Source organism: Halichoerus grypus, chromosome 14, assembly GCF_964656455.1.
Source record: "Halichoerus grypus chromosome 14, mHalGry1.hap1.1, whole genome shotgun sequence".
Lineage (NCBI taxonomy): Eukaryota > Metazoa > Chordata > Mammalia > Carnivora > Phocidae > Halichoerus > Halichoerus grypus.
The window spans coordinates 23,982,700-24,000,906 of record NC_135725.1 but is presented as its reverse complement, the minus strand read 5'-3'; the positions used below and the strand labels follow the sequence as shown (position 1 = coordinate 24,000,906).

The 18,207-nt window shown below is 41.9% G+C and overlaps 1 protein-coding gene and 1 pseudogene across 4 annotated transcripts in view; one reads left to right on the top strand and one right to left on the bottom strand.

Annotated features, from left to right (window-relative positions):
* FRMD3 (FERM domain containing 3) overlaps positions 1 to 18,207 on the top strand; it is a 296,683-nt gene that overhangs the window by 169,511 nt on the left and 108,965 nt on the right. For 3 of the 4 annotated variants that reach the window (XM_078062348.1, XM_078062347.1, XM_078062349.1), the window contains exon 4: positions 14,132 to 14,210. The exons of the other annotated variant lie outside the window; for it this stretch is intronic. In XM_078062348.1, coding sequence (XP_077918474.1) covers positions 14,132 to 14,210 — 79 coding nt within the window. The remainder of the gene's footprint in view (positions 1 to 14,131; positions 14,211 to 18,207) is intronic. 4 annotated transcript variants of the gene reach the window in all.
* Positions 10,983 to 11,724, bottom strand: LOC118534592 (vesicle transport protein SFT2A pseudogene; annotated as a pseudogene).

Sequence of the window (18,207 nt, the reverse complement as noted above, 5' to 3'; positions counted from 1 at the left end):
AATGTTAGGGGGAGAAAAGAAATGTCAGCAATGTAAGTATTTACATATAAGGCCTGATTAATAAATGGTTAATAAAATATTTTTCCTATCAGTGCAAATGATTAAGCCAAGGGCGGTAGGTGCTATCAGTAAATTTGAATGAAGAACTTTGGTGAATGTGTAAAGGTGGACATATTAAGAATGGACAATAGAGATTTGCCTGAAATACTTCCTACGAGCTCTATTACTGGATTACTAGAGACCCCATCCTGATTTCTCGTAGGTCTGGTTTCGCCTACAAGTCAGTCCTATTCTTAGTTTGTTCTTTCATACATTATTCTGACATAAAAGTGACAGACATTTATAGATTATTTATAATAATATATCTCTGCAGCCATTTTTCCAAATATCCTTGAATTACCCTAAACTATTATTGGAAATATGTGAATAAACTTAATTTAGGAAAACACTTCAAAGTTTACATTGATTGTAGAATTGAGTGCTGCTTTATTTCCATAAAGCATATCAACTAAAATACGGAAATATAGACTTTTTGTCTTTGCGCTATGAAATATGATTGACAAATGCAAGATTTTTTCATAAGGGGCAGTTCATTTGTTATTGGGACTGGTATTTTACATATATACATATATGTAGATATATATCTACATATATTTACATATATATGTACACATATATCTACATATTATAGATATGTATATATATAACATAAAAAGTTAAGATGTCTTAATTATTTAATGATAAATCATCTTTTTTTAACTATTTTTTTTTTTACTGTTCAAGAAAACATTCTTATTGCATGAGGTATTATTATTAATTTTGAAATAACTTATTTCTCCACAAAGTGTTCTAGGGTTTGCACACAATTTGTGCTATTATTGTCTTCACCTGAAATTTCATATGTTATTAGCTGACACTCAAATCAGGGGATTTTAAGGGATCAATTGCATTTGCTTTTTTTTGTCAAGACAAATAATGCTAAGGGCCTGGTTTATTAATAATGAAAGAGACTAAGAACCAGTACATGGATATTTGTAATTGTAAGTTTCACAGTACTTCCTTTTTAAAAAATTGTGTTATATGGCATAGCATGTATTTAGTTTAAAAGTGAAAGTGAATGTTCCATGATTCATTGTTTGCGTATAACACAAAAACTAATGATGTAATATATGGTGATTAACATAACATAATAAAATAAAAAAGAAATGAAAAAAAAAAGAAAGTGAAATTTATCCAAGCACAGGTTTATATTATGCAAGGTATATATTGCAGCATTGCTTATAACACTGAGAATTGGAAGAAATAAAAAGCCTATAATTCTGGCAAGGCTAAATAAATTATGTGGGATACATACAGTCATTAAAAGGAACAAGGCAGAGCTATAGTATTGACACTGAAAGATTTTAGATATATCTTGGAGTTAAAGCAAGTAAAAGTTTCACATATCAGATGATCCATATATATGAAAATAGATTATTGTAGATGAACATGTAAGTGCAGAGGAGGCAAAGATGTGTACTAACTGGTTACCTCAGGGGAAGAGAGTAGGGTAGAAGGAGGTGAGGACACATGTTACATTTATTATATTATATGGTTATATTTTATTATGTAATCATATTTTACTCAGATCTTTCACAATGAGAATATTTTCCTAGATCACTTGGTAATAAAGAGAAAACAAAAGGAGAGAAAGCTTTTTTTTTAAAAGATTTTATTTATTCATGAGAGACAGAGAGAGAGAGAGAGAGAGAGAGAGAGAGGCAGAGGAGAAGCAGGCTCCCCACAGAGCAGGGAGCCCGATGCGGGACTCGATCCCAGGACCCTGAGATCATGACCTGAGCCGCAGGCAGACGCTTAACCGACTGAGCCACCCAGGCGCCCCAGGAGAGGAAGATTTATGTCAAAACTGAGAAAGAGAGGGAGAGGGAAAGTAGGGGAGAGAGGAAGGGAGAAATCAAAGTGCATTATACATTAAGAATGTACTATAAAAATACAGACCTAGATGAAAGAAGACCCACTTCCAGAGAGGTTTTCTGCTTAATCCTGGCTGGTACCTGATTAGCCCAGCAGGGTAGTTAAGATCACCTTCTTGCTCTATTTATCAGACACTGATGCTGCCAAGCACCCTGAAGGGACAGGGGTGCTTGAAGATGGCTTCGGCTTGTAAATCAGGGTGGAGAGGACCCAGCTTCTGCATAATACATGGTGCAACTCAGCCATAGAGTACCGTTGAGTCAAGTTGCTGGCTGGCATCTGTAGCACTCCCTCCCTAAAGTTCTGATGGCTCCGCCTGGAAGCCTGAGGTGGCACGTAATTTCTGTCTCTGATGGTGCTATTTGTGAAACGTGTTTATGTGGCATTCCTTCGCTTTCCAGCACCGCTTGAAGCTAATCTAATGAACAGTCCCCTTGCTGCTGAATAATTTCATCAATGGAGAACCTATCTTCTATAGCATACGGGGAGCATACCAGGAACCTGGCTTTTGCTCCGGTGTAAGGAACAGAAGGAGAAAAGCCACAGGTCCCATACCTATTCATGAGGCCAGTTAGGATGCCTGCCTTCCACTGCTTTTGTTCTTCCAAGGACTCTTCTTGTTGAGGGATTAGTTTCCTCAAGGGCCGCCATAACAAAACTACCCATGCTGGGGGGCTTAAACAACAGAAATCTTTTCTCTCGCAGTTGTGGAGACTAGACTAGACCTTGAATGCAAGGTATCAGCAGGGCCATGCTCCCCACCCCCACACCCCTCGAAGGCTCTAGTGGAGAATCCTTCCTTGCCTCTTCCAGCTCTTGGTGGTTGCTGGCTGTCCTTGGCGTTCCTTCCTTGGCCCGTAGCTGTATCACTCCGATCCTTGTCTTCATCTTCACATCACCTTCTCCCTGTGTTTCTCTGTGTCTGTGTCCAAGTCTCTTCTTTCTCTTATAAAGATACCAGTCATTGGCTTTAGGGCTCACCCTAACCCAGTATGACTTTGTTAATCACATCTGCAAAGACCTTATTTCCAAATAGGGTTACATTCTGATGTTCTAGGTGGGCAGGAATTTCCAGGGAACACTACCCAGCCCACTGCACCAAGTGACCTCCACTCAGACCTCCCACATCTTTGAAAATTTCTGTTTATTCTTTTGGTTACCTTCATGTCTTTGCTTTGTGGCTCATTTCTTCACTTTGTGTATGTGTTCTTTTTTTGTGGAACTTGATCATTTTTTTTTTTTTTTTAAGGGAAACAGATTTTTTTTTTATTTTATTATGTTACGTTAGTCACCATACAGTATATCATTAGTTTTTGATGTAGTGTTCCATGATTCAGTGTTTGTGTTTTGATAGTAAAACTTTATGCATTTTACTTCTCCAAGCCCCCATAGTGATAGGAACCCCATCTCTGACCTCTTGGGGCAACCTGTCCCATTGACCTCATTCATATACTTGTCTAGTCCTATCTCCAGTGTTTAGTTTGGAAGACTTTTCCCCCTGGTCCATGGCTTAAGACAGGGCTATGCATGTAATCTGTTCCCAATCGATGCTAGTGGACTAGAATCAAAATGCTCCTTTTAGGGAGTAGGTAAAAGAAGTTTAACTGCCATGTTCTTTATTTTTATTTTTTATTTTTTTTTAAAGATTTTATTTATTTGACAGAGAGAGACACAGCGAGAGAGGGAACACAAGCAGGGGGAGTGGGAGAGGGAGAAGCAGGCCTCCCGCGGAGCAGGGAGCCCGATGTGGGGCTCGATCCCAGGACCCTGGGATCATAACCTGAGCCGAAGGCAGACGCTTAACGACTGAGCCACCTAGGTGCCCCTAACTGCCATGTTCTTTAAAAACAAATCAAAACACACAACTGACCAAAGCCCATTGCATAGATCAAGTAACTGTAAGTCCCCAACTGTTGTGGTTTAGTTTTGGCTGGTTTTATTCTTTCTAGTTTGCCTCATTCCATTGCTTCTTTCCAGCTTTGGAAGCCACCTTCTATTACTCTAGCGATAACTCAGTAGGTTTGGCAAGGCATCTCTCTTTCTTCCAGGTACAACTGTTTCATCGAAAATTTCCATGTTTAAACCTTGTATCAGAAAGTCCATGCAGTTCAGGTCTATAAGTGGTTTCCATGTTGCATTCTTTTTGTTTTTCCAATATGGAAAAAAATAATGGTAACAATAGGTAATGACCAAAAAACCCTGAACTTTATGGGGTGCAATTTTAAATGGCATGCACTGATAAGCCCCAGCTTTATACTTTTTACCCTTTTCCTTATGGTTGGTGGCAACACTGATGTCATTTTGATTGGGTACTATGGTGGGTTCTTGGGCTTCAGGGAGGACCCAATACTCTTCCTGGTTGGAAGGAGTGTGATGGGATATTGAAGAAAACAGAAGGCATCTCCCATATGTAGTTGGGGTGCACTTGCAGGGGCTCCCTTCAGGAGCACCCATGTTGTTTCATGATGGACCACATGACTCAAAACTACAGGTTGTGTTGGTAGTCTAAATGTCTGAATGATAACCGCAATGGACCAAGAGATTCCATGCGTGGTGTATGAGCACTGGAGGTGATTCAAACATGGGTCAAGTGGGTAGTTTATTCATGTTTCCCTTTGGTTGGAAAACCTTTATAATGCCTCATTTTTGGATGCAATTTTATAGTATAAAGTCTTAGGATGAAGTTACATAAGCAATTAAATTTGGCTGTTATAATTATCATTATTACTAGTTGAGTCACACCTACCAACATGACTCCTGAGGGTGTAGTTAGTTATACAACATCTGCAGCAAGCAGGCACCTGGATCTCCTGTCCTCAGTTTCATGTACTTTTGCTAACTTTCTTTTCTTTTCTTTTTTTTGGCTAAAATTCTCAGGTCATTGTACCCTACGCTCAGGGAGCAAAGTGGGAAACCAAAAAATTCATTTGACTTGCTTTATTGAGATATATGCTTTATTGTGGTGGTCTAGAAGCAAATCCACAATATCTCTGAGGTCTGCTTATATAGGGCTAGGTCAAGTCGAAGAGCTCTCCCTCATCCCCATCAGTTTCTTTTTTGCCTTCTAGAGTAGGAACAACTCCTATGGGTTGAGTACTTAGGTCTCAGGCAGTCTGCTGGGTGCTTTATGTCATTAACTCATTTCATCTTCATCATTGGCTCTATATCAGGGGTCAGTGAACTATGGCTCCCCTGGGCCAAAAGCAGCCGGCCATCTATCTGTTTTTGTATGGCCTATTAGGCTAGAAGTAGGTGTCCTACTTTTAAATGGATAGGAGGAAGAAAAAAAGCAAAAGACAAGACTTTGTGAGGTGTGCAGATGATATGAAATAAGATTTCCGTGTCCTATTGGAACACAGCCATGCCCATTGGTCTATGTCTTGTCTGTGGTTGCTTTTGCACTACACCAGCTAAGTATAGTAGTTGAGACAGAGACCTTGAGGCCTGCATAGTCGAAAGTATTTACTCTCTGGTCCCTTACAGAGATAGTTCGCTGATCTCTACTCTAGGCGATTGGTTCCATTATTATCCCCATTTTACAGGGAGGTAATGGAAGCTGAGAGTTTTCAGTTTGGCCATAGCAATTTGTCCAAACGCTGAACTTGAGGTTAGAAGTGTCGGACCTCAAAGTCCTTATTAGAGCTTCTCCTGAACAGCACAGACAGCCAGAGGATTCCAAGAACGTGTTTGTGAGGCAGATACTGCGCGATCCAGGATCCCCTATGAAGTTCTCAGTGCATGCGTGTGTGGGTGAGCCTATGTGTATGCTTCCAACCCAAGAGAACTATAACAGGAGGAAGATGAATTAAATACAATGAAAAAAAAACCACCCTCTCTGCTTTGGAAGTAGAGACAACACGGTGTCAGTAGCCTCTTGGAGGCTGCTGGTTGTCCTTTCAGTAGAAGAGTGACGGAGCGATTATCACTCCCAATGATGATGATAGTAACAGTTGTCGCTGAATGATCATAATCGTTTCCAACGAGAATAGAGCAGTCCTTAAGAGAGCAGTTCTCCGGCTGGCTCGTTAAAACATATCCCAAGAGTTATAGTTTGTTGAATGAGTGAGTAATGAGCTGCCCTTTTGGTACTCAAGTGTCATTTTGCGCATGTGCAGAGTTTGTGCTCCCGAGCGCGTTCGTCCTGGAAAAAGCAGCACCGATGAAAAACATCCATGTCACACATGTTGCATGCACAACGGAGTGGGGTGTGCCCCTTGGTTCTCACTGTGAAGCCCCCGCCCCCTCCCTGAAAGACATGGGAGGGACTGTTCATTTGGTTAGGAATAAAAAAAGGTATCAGTCGTGCTATAAAGGCCAGGAGCCCTGATGACTGCTTGGGGCCCCTTGGAAAACAAACCTCATATTTGCAGGGTTCTAGAAGTCTTGCTGGCAACAACAAACCCTTTGCTGTGTTTCTCCAGAGTCTTAAAATCTGACAATGGAACATTGTTCCCCCAATGGACTCCTAGAGGAGGGAGGCACAGGAGAGCCATAGTCCAGGTATAGACCTTGCCCTCTCATCTGCTGGAGGCATTGGCTCTAAGCTTCAACTGCAGCTTAAAGGAATTTAGGGAGGGGCGCCTGGGTGGCTGAGTTAGTTCTGTCTTGGTTAAGGCTCAGGTCATGATCTCTGGTTATGGGATCAAACCCCATGGCCCCGCGTTGGGCTCTGCGCTCACAGCTTCAGATATTCTCTCTGCCCCTCCAACCCTGCTCACATACATGCTCTCTCTCTCTGTCAAATAAATAAGATCTTTAAGAAAAGATCTTATTTATTTGACAGAGCACAAGGAGGGGGAGCTGCAGAGGGAGAGGGAGAAGCAGGCTCCCCACTGAGCAGGGAGCCTGATGCGAGGCTTGATCCCAGGACCCTGGGATCATGACCTGAGCCGAAGGCAGACGCTTAACCAACTGAACCACCCAGGTGCCCTAAAATCTTAAAAAAAAAAAAAATAAAGGAGTTTGGGGGGATTTTTTGTAGCTGTCAGCTGGAGTGTATATGATAAAGATCAGGTGTTTACATGTATATTCCTAAAGTTATGTTTTTTGTTTTCCTATAGCTCTATACAATGATTAGAGGAAGACTCCTGCCTTTTATGAAAGGCTGCTAAGTGATCTTTCACTCTCAAACTCTCCCCCCGCCCCCCCAAAAATGCCCTCTATTTGTTTGTTTACAAAGGTTTGAGGATGGTCGTTGGTTAGAAATAGAAAGTCCTCTTCTTTGTTTTCACCCAGGACCCTGCTCAGTGAATCATTGCATGTCCCCAACCCCGTTTCTGGGCAAGATCTCAAAGTGGAGATGAGAAAATCTGTCTCTGCTTTGTAAATGGCTGTCCCTCTCCCCATATTCTCAGTGCTAACCAACTACCAAAATGATAATGCCCCAGGATCTGCTGATGCAAAAAGGGGCCACTGAGCTGCCCTGTGGAGAGGCTTGGCCTCCCCAGCCCTCATGTGGCAGGTAATGGACGTCTGCAAGAGGGGCCTTGCTGTTCTCAGCACAGTGACAGGCTCTAGGCATTTTTAAAGTGGATTTTTGCCTTTTTTGCCCTCCTCTGCTCCTCACTGGTATTCTTGTTCTTAGCACTTACATGGCTGAGTAAATGTTTTTCAGCTGAGTTCAATTCAGTCTTCTCCATCTCCTTCTCTTATTCCAGCAGGAGTAGGATAAACATCCCACCAAGACAAAAGCTCGGATTTAGGCCATGTGCCCTGTGCACTTGCCAAGAGCCTGTCCAAATACCTGTGGAAGGTAGATGCAGCCCCTGGTGCTGGCCCCTCTTCCAAGCAGGAAACAGAATTTAGGTGGCTTGTTTGAGGTCACTGTTGGAAGTCCCCTCCAAATCTGGGGACTCATCCCCTGGGGATTCGGGGTTGCCACCACCCCATGGGCCCCTGTCATTGATGCCAGGGCCTTAGCACCACAGTAGAAATGGGCTAGTGTCTTCCCCCATGGGGTGGCCATGCTCCTCGGTCTAGTAAAGACACACAGTGGCTGTTCCCGATGACACTGTGGTCTAGGGTCCCGGTGCAGGGCTGGGGTCCACGCCTGGTGTTTCCTTTTCCATAGGTAGCTCCTTCATCAGATGTTTCCAGCTACTGAGTGTGCGCCAGATGGTTGGCACAGACAAGAGTAAACTCCTTTACTTCATCTCTTTCCCCTGTAGCTTAAGAATAAGAAGACCTGCAGTTGGAATGGCAGAGACCCCTAGTCTCTTGGAGAAGCGGATGGGCTCATCTCCACAAGGGGATTTCCCACATGTCCCAGCCAGCTGCCAGGCTGGCCCTGGGAAGGCTCCTTTTGTATATAAATCCAAGTTCGCTTGCCCAGTGCACAGCAAAGCCAATCACTGAGACATCAGATATACAGCAAGGAGAGGGCTGATTCAAGAGGCAACCAAGCAAGGAGACAGGAGGGCAAGCTGCAAATCTGCCCCCCAAAGCGGGGAAACTCAGGGATACTTAAAGGCAAAGAAAAAAGGATCTGGGTATAGGGGAGAGGAGCTACATGACTTCAGAATCAGATAATAAGTAGGGGAGGGTTGTACTTGTTCTCTGCACCTGTGTGGCTCTGCATTGTCATTGGCATCCTTAGTATGATCTGAGGGTTGAGTTTTAGGCTGTTCTTTGTCAAAAGTTCATCCAGTGGACTCACGCACATGCTCGAAGAGATGGCCAGTGGTCCTGACCGGTTCTGGCCGGTTTCTTAGTGAAGCCTTGAGTCTCTGCAAAACAACTAAATCAATGTTTTGTTATCATGGTGTCTAGGAATGTCATCTGTGGAAACCTGGCTGCAGGCTGTGTTCGGAGAACAAGCAGATTTGGGTAAAAAGTTACAGTTGCACTTAGGAGTCCCATTAACCCTTTGGTTACCTGTTTCACTTTTTCAGCAGTCACCCAGTTGGTATGGGTGCATGCCAGTGCTCCAAAGCTGGGCTTTTGATCCCAAACCAGTGCCAATATATTTGGGGGTGACTTTTTCCCCTCTTCTCTTATTTAATGACTTAAAATTTTAAATTATATTTTTCCCTCGTTTGGTTTTCTAGAAGGTAGTAAAGAGAATTGCACCTTACTTGCATGAATTTGGTTATAGTGGGGAGGAGAAAAGGGAAGAGAGGTGGAGGTGGGTTTATTTTCACCCCTTAAATCCTTTCTGCTTTATTCTTTTTTTTTTTTTTTAAGATTTTATTTATTTGACAGAGACCATGAGAGAGGGAACATGAGCAGGGGGAGTGGGAGAGGGAGAAGCAGGCTTCCTGCTGAGCAGAGAGCCCGATGTGGGACTCGATCCCAGGACCCTGGGACCATGGCCTGAGCCGAAGGCAGATGCTTAAACGACTGAGCCACCCAGACGCCCCCCTCTCTGCTCTATTCTTGACTGAGCATTTATGACCTTCTAATGTCCTATATATTTCATTTATTAATTTTGATTTTATACCTGTTTATTCCACTAGAATGTGTCTTCCATGAAGACATAATTTTTATCTTTTTATGGCTACTATTATTTGTCCATCTAAACTTACAGCTAATATCTCCTAGGTACGCAATAAGTATTTGTTGATTGAATTAATACTCCCTCTAGAAATAGCAATTCTAACCAACTCCAGAGTCCCTGAATTTGTTCTAGGTGTTGAAGGGCAGAAATTGAAGATATAGGACCAGAGGTTTTCAAAAATCTAAATCAGGAATTGCCGTAATCATTCAGACCATGGACCTTCTAGACCAGTGTTTTGATGGAATGAATGTGATGGCAGGGCATGGCCTTTCTCTTTGACATCTGCCTCAAAGCTTGGGGTTAATCATTCATTCAGCTAGACAGAGTCCATCTTTCATCAATAATTAGCTCTGGGGAGAAAACATTGAATCAGATGCATGGCTCCATACTCTCATAAACCTTGTCATCCATAACTAGATCAACACTTTTTTGGGGGGAATTATTTATCTTTTCAGACTGTTCCAACCCTGTCAAGAAGCATTCCTTAACTTTACTTTTACTATTTACTTTGTCATATAATTTTGCATCCAGAACCTTAAGAGAGTTTCTCAAGGAGGAGCCTACTGCCACATTGGCCTCTTCAGGCTTGGGCAATGAGGTTGAGCTTCTTGTCAGCATGGGTCCCTGGTGCTGCACGTGGTTCACAGTCTCAAAATCACGTGCTCCTTTTAACTTACAGGGAAACTCTTTTATTGGTGACATGGGGTCAATGATGCTGGGTCAATATGAGAGAAAGACATAGTAGGGGTATATATGATGGTAAAAGAAAATGGGATAGAAAATTTCGGACTTGAAGTGTCTCTAAGTTTTTTTCTGCTGCCTGCTCTCCTCTCTTCTCTGATAATGGGTCTAGTGGTGAGTGTACCCCTAACACCTTGTATTAATTTCTCCCATGATCACATCCTAGAAAAATGGAAAGAGAGGTCAGATGTGACTTTCTGTGTAACTTAGCAACAGCATATATGAAAAGGATTAAGAGCGTTGGTCTATTATAAACTCAGAGTGAATTAACATTGAGATGAGGCTCTTGAGGGGGAGCAACAGTTATGTCCAAACTGAGGCTGGTGACGATCTCCTCACCCGAATGGATGTGGCAACCCCTGGGGCCCTGGGCTTGAGGAAACAGAGACCAGAATATACCCAGAATGAAGGCACTCAAAACGGGTTTGGATGAGGAGCAGTCGACAGGATGGAGGATGTTTATTATAGAGAAGACTCAGAAGGACTGTAAGCGCTGCTTAAGAGCTTCTTTCAAGTGATGGAAGGGCTTTGCATATGGGAGAAGCATGAGACCATTCTGGAGCCTCTGGGCTTAGAATGAGGATGTGTGGGTAGAAGGCGGGTAAGGCGTGTTCAAAGATGGCTGCCCGGGGAGCTGCCTGTCTCAGCGCCTGATTCCTTAGGCAGAATGGGAGTCCTGACTTATAGCCAAGGAGCTCAGATACCTATTGAAGCCAGCCTAGGGCAGAGTAAGCAGATAGGGTGACCAGGAGGAAGAGCAAATGACAGCTCTAGTTTGGGATCATCATCTGTGATCCTTCTTTCCCCAATTTGTCTTCAGTGGGGCTTTTTGTTTTTCAGCTCCCTTTGGTTTTTATTTTTATTTTTTTTAAGTCTTTACCAGTTTAATTAAGCATGCCATTCCCACCAGTACACAAAATGGTCTTAACCTGTCGCGACAGTTGTTTGGGGAGTAATTATTCCATCAGGAAAAGCATACTTCGCCAAAAACAGAACATAGACTTTACAATGCTCTTTTCAAAGAGTTTTTGGTTTTCAACGTAAGAGAGAAGAACAGCATTTAATTACCGCGTCCCTTGCATACGGGACGTATGACAGGCTGAACCAGGTCATGGACGAGAACTGCAGTTTGCAGAATAACAAGCCCAGTTCCTTCTTGTGCCACCAAAGAGCAGCACGCAAGGTAAATATGAAATGCAAAAGCATCATAATTGTTGCAAGTAATCTTATCGTTTCAAACGTTTTCTTCGGTTGCCTCATGGGTCCCATTATAAAGCATGTACCGGCTAACACAGCGAGATTTCCAAATGTATAAAACACTGCAGAAAGCTTCATGCCACCAGGAAGCCCCAGCAATCCAGTCCCGAGGATAGAGAGGAAAATGCCGCACACGAAGCAGATGACCAACCACTTCAGCCTGGTGTTGAACCTGAGGGAAGAGGCAGCCAGGACCTGCGCAGTCAGCCCTACTCCTCGTCATCCTGGCTGCTCAGGACCCCCCACAGCTCCTCCATGGCCCTGCTCCCCACGCACTGGCGGCCCCACTCATGGGACCCCCACACCCTCCCTAATTTTTCAGCTCCCTTTAAAACATTTGCCCATACCCATTGACCCCAAAATTCAAATCTTGGAAGTTTGTATTATAGAAGTAAAAATACAAATATTTAATGACATGTGCACAAGGCTATATATAAATAAAATTGTATTGCAGAAATGTGGAAACAATCTGAATGATAATTAAAAGAGAATAGTGGAATACATTCTGCTGTGTCCATAATATAAATTATAATGCAGTTAGTAATGACAATGAGTTAGATCTATGACTATTGTCCCAGAGGGATGAGCAGAATATAGAATAAAGTGAGAAAAGCAAGAGAAACATATGTAGTGTGATCTCATTTTGTGAGAATAAATTATAATAAAAAAATCCCTCACATATGTAATCATATTGGCATATATTTGTGTGAGTTTGGCAGAAAGGGTGGAAGAATATAGATGAAGTTGTTGACGGTGGTGGGAGAGTTCGGGGTAAGGTGGGTGGGACTCAAGGGACAGAGGGGCAGGAATAGAGACAAAGTGAAGGAAAGTGAAAGGGGATGGTTTATCCCTTCATCTGTCTATCCATCTGTCTGTCTATCCACCTGTTATTTGTCCATCCATCTATCCATCTGTACCCATCCACTATCTTTCCATCTGTCTACTATTATCAATCATCTTCATTGGCTGTGCTGAAACATGTATTAATTTTGAAGACTAATAAAAGAAAGAAGAGAAAGAAAAATTCCTTTTTTATGTTATTTCCATTTTTTACTCTGTTGTTCTTCTCTTATGAAAACTGTCTCAACCTTTCTACTAAGGACAATCCAGAGATTTCATAAAAAAAAAAAAAAAAAAAAAAAACATCAGGTTTAATCCTTTAAAGGTGGTGGTGACCTAAACAAATTAAAAGAAATCTGGGGAATGTGTAAAGAGTAAATATTTTGAGTCAAAACTGAAATTCTAGATATCATGAAAGAGGAATGACTTGAGAATCACTGCTATTTTTTCTTTGTTCTTTGCTGTATAGATGGCGTTTATTTTTCTCCTAGTGCTCCAGGAAAAAATGTTTCCTTAAATCTAGGGAACACAGGTTTGGGTTAGGAGCATCCAACTCAGTTAAAAAATTTGCTAGTTCCTGGTGGGGAAGTAGGGCATTGAATGGAAAGAGTTCTGACATCTGTGTGTGGGGGAGTATGTATATAATCGGTTTTTCTCTGCTGAGATGGCCAGAAAGATGCTTGTGTTTTCCTGTAATTTGGATGCTTTCTTTCAAATTATTTTTAAGAACTGTTTTCCATATTAAATTATACTCATTATGCATTCATATTTAATGCTGATAGTTCTTTCCACATAAAGAATTTGTCTACATACAGAATAGCCCCAGGCATTATGAGATGGCTGGGGATTTAACCCCTCCTTATTATGAAAGAGGATTTGGGCAGGAATAGGATCCTGTTTCATATTTGCATTTGGACGTAGACTTGGAATTGATCCCAAGTAGCCGTACTGATACAAAGGCAAAACACAAGCGGGTATGTAAGATCCATAGAAATAATAACGCTAACCACCGTATTTCTTTCATTTTAAGGTGTTCATTTTATATGCGAATTGAAATTTGAATGTATCTTCCTGCTCTTGTGTGCATTTATTATATTAATATTGTAAGTCAACACTGTTTTTATAATTAAGGGTCTCACAAGTCCTGTAGAATCCACTTAGCTGGTCCATGAGTTCCAGATATTTAATGCACTTAGAACATTCTAGAATCATGAACCTCAATGAGAACTTCAGTCTGCGCAGTGCTGTCTTGATTCATACAAATCAGGAAGTTATAAAAGTGTTTGTTTTCATAGTGACTGCCTCATAAATAATACTGAAATAATACTAAAAATATACAAAGTAGGATCTGTACATGGCTGACTCCATTTTAAAATTGCGATTTTAGTTCAAAGGCACCATCGTTTTGGGAAAACTAGTCATGTGCAGTGACATTTTTCCACCTCACAGTCTGAAAAATATCTCACTAGGCCCAGACCTGAGTGGGCAATTTATCTGTCACAAGTGGGCGGGAAGAATCGGAAGAAAAAAATGTTGTTTGAAGCTATGACCTGGCGAGAATGTGATGTGGAAAGTTGTGCTAACTGACTAGGTTGCTCGTGTCCCGCATTTGCTTTGGGCGTCCTGTCAAGCATTTTCTTTGAGTTTAATTGTCACTGTGGCTTTGTTTTCTTGGGCGTAAGATCTGCTTCCTCCAGAAAAATCACCTTTTCCCCTGCCCCCACCCCCAAGCTAGGCTGCAACTTCACGGCTGACTTTCCTGTGTGTGTTGGAGTCCATGGTCTTTTGCTGCTTTTCTCATGCCTTTTCTTTATGATGTTTCAGCTCATCCACCATACACCATGTGCTTTAGAGTGAAATTCTACCCACATGAACCCTTGAAGATTAAAGAAGAGCTCACAAGGTATTTTTTGTTTGTTTGTATGTTTAACCTGCACCTTTAACCAGCCAGGGCCTCCAAGTCCTACCAGGCTAGATGTGCCTCCTGTCTAGAGCAGAATGTCTCAACGAAGCAGATACTCAGTTTGGCATTTTGGCTTGGAATGTTTCTCTCGCACTTAATTGTCTTGGGATTTTTCAAACAGTTGTCATTGGGAGTGTAATTAACTGCACACAAAAAAAGCGGTGGTTATAAGGAGGAGGTATTCTCTGAAAACATCTGACAGTGGGGTGCTAAAAATAAATAGATGACTGTCTTTAGGGTACAGGCAAATTCATAGCTAGTGCAGCCCCTAGGGACAATCTTTTGGATCTGAGCTGTTCTGGAAGGGAAAAGATCGCTGGGTAGCACTAACTGTTTGTCACCCCACATTCCTCTTGCTGAATGGTCGACCATGGGGCTGTTTTCCCTCCACTTGTAGACTCTTCTCAGGCTGACGCGGAATTTTCCAATTCTCCCGTCTCCTCCCTTCTGATCTTCCTGGGCTGGGGCCGTATTCAGTCCTCCTCCTGGGGTTTTGCTTTTGAGAACAGCCCCAGCCAGTGCAGCTGAGTAGGGTCCCAGGAAGGCGATAATGCTTGGTTCTTGACGAGACTCTGATTAGGTGACAGAAATCACTGTGCACAATCATGTCTTGAAATAATCAGCATAGGTCCGAATGCAACAGAGATGCAAGGTGATGCATTGGGTTATTGGATATTTTGCTTTCTCCTTATTCCCGAGTCTTCAGTAAAGCTTGACCACCGTGGCACCGAGGTGACTTGTAAGGGAGCAGATGGTGCCATTCTCTATTATTAATTTGCACACAGCCATTAGTGAGGTCTGTGCTTAGGGATGGGGGCAGGTGGAAACGAGGGACACATAAATAATGGACATTATAAGTGGTGGTGGGCATTTTGCAATCTGACCTGCTTTTTAAAAATATTAAGATAAATTCACGTAACATAAACTGATTTCACCACTTCCAAGTGTACAATTCAGTGTCGTTAAGTACATTCATATTGTTGGGTAACCATCACCGATATCTCATTCCAAAACATTTTCTCATCACCAAATAGGACCCCTGTACCATCATAAAGGAGTCAGCTGCTCATTTATTTTGCCTATTCTGGACATTTCATATAAGTGGAATCACGTGATATGTGTCAGGGGCTGCATGAACTACCAAAAATAAATAAATAAATAAATAAAATAACCAACCAAACAAAAAACGAACCATGTTTGTCCTGCCCTCTGGGTGCCGATAATGTAATTAGAAAGATTAAATCAAATACTGATGCCGGGCATTATTTAGTCAGATGTCAAAACGGTTCACTTTTGTCATTTGTTTTCTTTATAATCTTGTCTGGAGGATAAAAATTGAGTATGTGTCACGATGCAAGTTAAGGATGGATTTTTTGTTGTTGAGAAAAGTCCCATTTGAAAGTAGAAGAATACGAAGTGTTAGTTAATAACTCCAGTCCAATTCTTCTCAATTGGATTTGCTAGCATTTCCCTGCATTTGACTGAATAGCTGAGGTATGAATAGTGGAAGGTTGTGAACATTTTTATGTCTCCAAAGGAAATTAAGACAATGCTCTGTCCTTGCACAGACAGAAATGGGCTTTTCTTAGTCAAAACAATCCTTGGAATTCAAAACGAATCTAGAAACTGTGGAATGCCCCCGGTACTTACGGTTTAAACCCTATCTTAAAATCAGAGAGGGGGACAAACCATGAGAGACTCTTGACTCTGGGAAATAAACTGAGGATTGTGGAAAGGGAGGTGGGTGGGGGGATGGGGTAACTGGGTGATGGGCATTAAGGAGGGCACATGATGTGATGAGCACTGGGTGTTATACGCAACTAATGAATCATTGAACACTACATCAAAAACTAATGATGTACTATATGCTGGCTAATTGAATTTAAATTTTAAAAAAGTTGCATTCTAAAAAGTTTCATTTTTCTTTTGATAACTTGTTATTTTGTTGTAAGGTTAATATAAAGTTTAAGAAGAATTTGCTACATGAGAACTTAAGATCACATTCATGACCTTGCTTAGAGGTAAAGAAACATTGGGGAAAAGGCAGATGGGAAAGAGTGAAACAACAAATACTCATAAAAAAGGATATTTGAGATCACTTTTTATCCTTCATTTATCTCTCCATTCACACAGTCCTCTTAAAATTCTTTAGATCTCTAGGGCTTTTATAAATGTTGGATACAATTGAATGTAATCAAAGTATTTTTGTTTTGTTTTGTTTTTAAGTAAGCACCATCTTTAAATTCATGTTAGATAGAGAAGCGGTATTGTTAATGGTGGCACCAGAATGTATGCCCCAGATCCTCTTATGCTTTTGTTGCTTAATCTTTTCATACAGGAGTGATACTAAAAGGAGATGCATTATTATTATTTTTTGGTGGCTATTATATTAAAAAATGAGTATCTGAACCTGAAGCTATTTCTAAGGCTCAGTGGATTATGTCGAATGCACAGTAATCCATGATTATCTCTAGAGATCACTGATCCCAAGGACCCAAGCTTGGATGTTATGAAAGCAGATTTTCCTTTCTCTGGAAGCTTCCGTCAAACTTAATTTCAGAGATATGAGATGAGAATCCAAACCTCTCATTCATTAGTACATAGCTATTTGAAACTATTTTTCACTACTAAACTCATCAAAAATGGAAAGGAATGCTTCTTGTTCAATGTGTAACATTTAACAAGTAGACAAAAAACTTCATTTGGCCTGGACGTTTGTAGTCTTTAGAAAAGGAAAGATTGGATCCTATTTGGGTGACCTTGGTCATCTGAATGGTCTATGGCCAAGGGCCACGAACTGAGGTCTCCAGACCAGCAGCACCTGGGAACCTGGCCCCGGTTCCAGACCTGGGACAGGGCTCAGCAATCGGAACTTTCAAGAGCCTTCCAGGTAATTTTAGAGCATGTCAGAATTTGAGAACTACTCTAAGAAAGTTGATTTTCAAAAGTATTAGCTTCTTTTGGCAGATGCTACAGTGCACACCTCAGTGGGTTTCGTGTATTCCCAAAGTTGTGCCACCATCTAATCCCAGAACGTTTCTATCAGCCAGTCCCCATCCAGTCATTCCCTGTTTCCCCTCCTTCTCACCCCCCCTCCCCGGCAGCCATTAATCTACTCAGTCTGTCTAGATTTCTCCATTCTGGACATCTCATGCAAATAGAATCCTATAATATGTGGCCTTTTATGTCTGGCTTCTTTCCACTTAGCGTACTGTTTTCAAGGCCCATCCATGCTGTGTGAGTGGATCCATACTTCATCCTCTTTACGGCTGAATACTATTCCACTGTGTGGATATTCCACTTTATTTTATCCATTCATCAGTTGATGGGCATTTGGATTTTTCTACTTTTTAGTATTATGAAAATTTGTGTACATGTTTTTGTGAGGACCCAGATTCCAATTTAACTGGATTTGGGGGCAGGGTCCACAGCTTGGTATTTTTTTGAAAAGCTCCCCCAGGTGGTTCTAATGTGCAGTCAGCGTGGAGAACCACTGGTTTGGAACCTAGGTACTCAAAGTGTGGACCATGGGCCTGCAGCACAGCCTCACCATTAGAAAGAGTTATTAGAGATATGGACTCCGATGCCCCACCCCAATCTCCTGAATCAGATTCCACATTCTCGAAGGATCTCTGGGTAGTTCCTGTGCTCACTGAGGCGTGCGAGGCTCTCACGTAGGGAGCTCTACAGGGTCCTTACCTACCAAGTGTAATGCTGTTTCTCTTGTGTACCAGACTCTGCGTAAGACATTTCTTAGGGACTGCCTTTATCCCCTGCAAACAATTCATACAAAGTCAGGGACAAAGAGTGCCTGTCAGTTGAGCCTCTGCAGGATCCCCAGTGCCCAGAGCCCAGTATACAACGTAAAGCAGGTGTGGGATAGAGATTCATCAAGTGGACACAGCAGTGAGCCCCTAATACTTCAGTGCATCCAGTG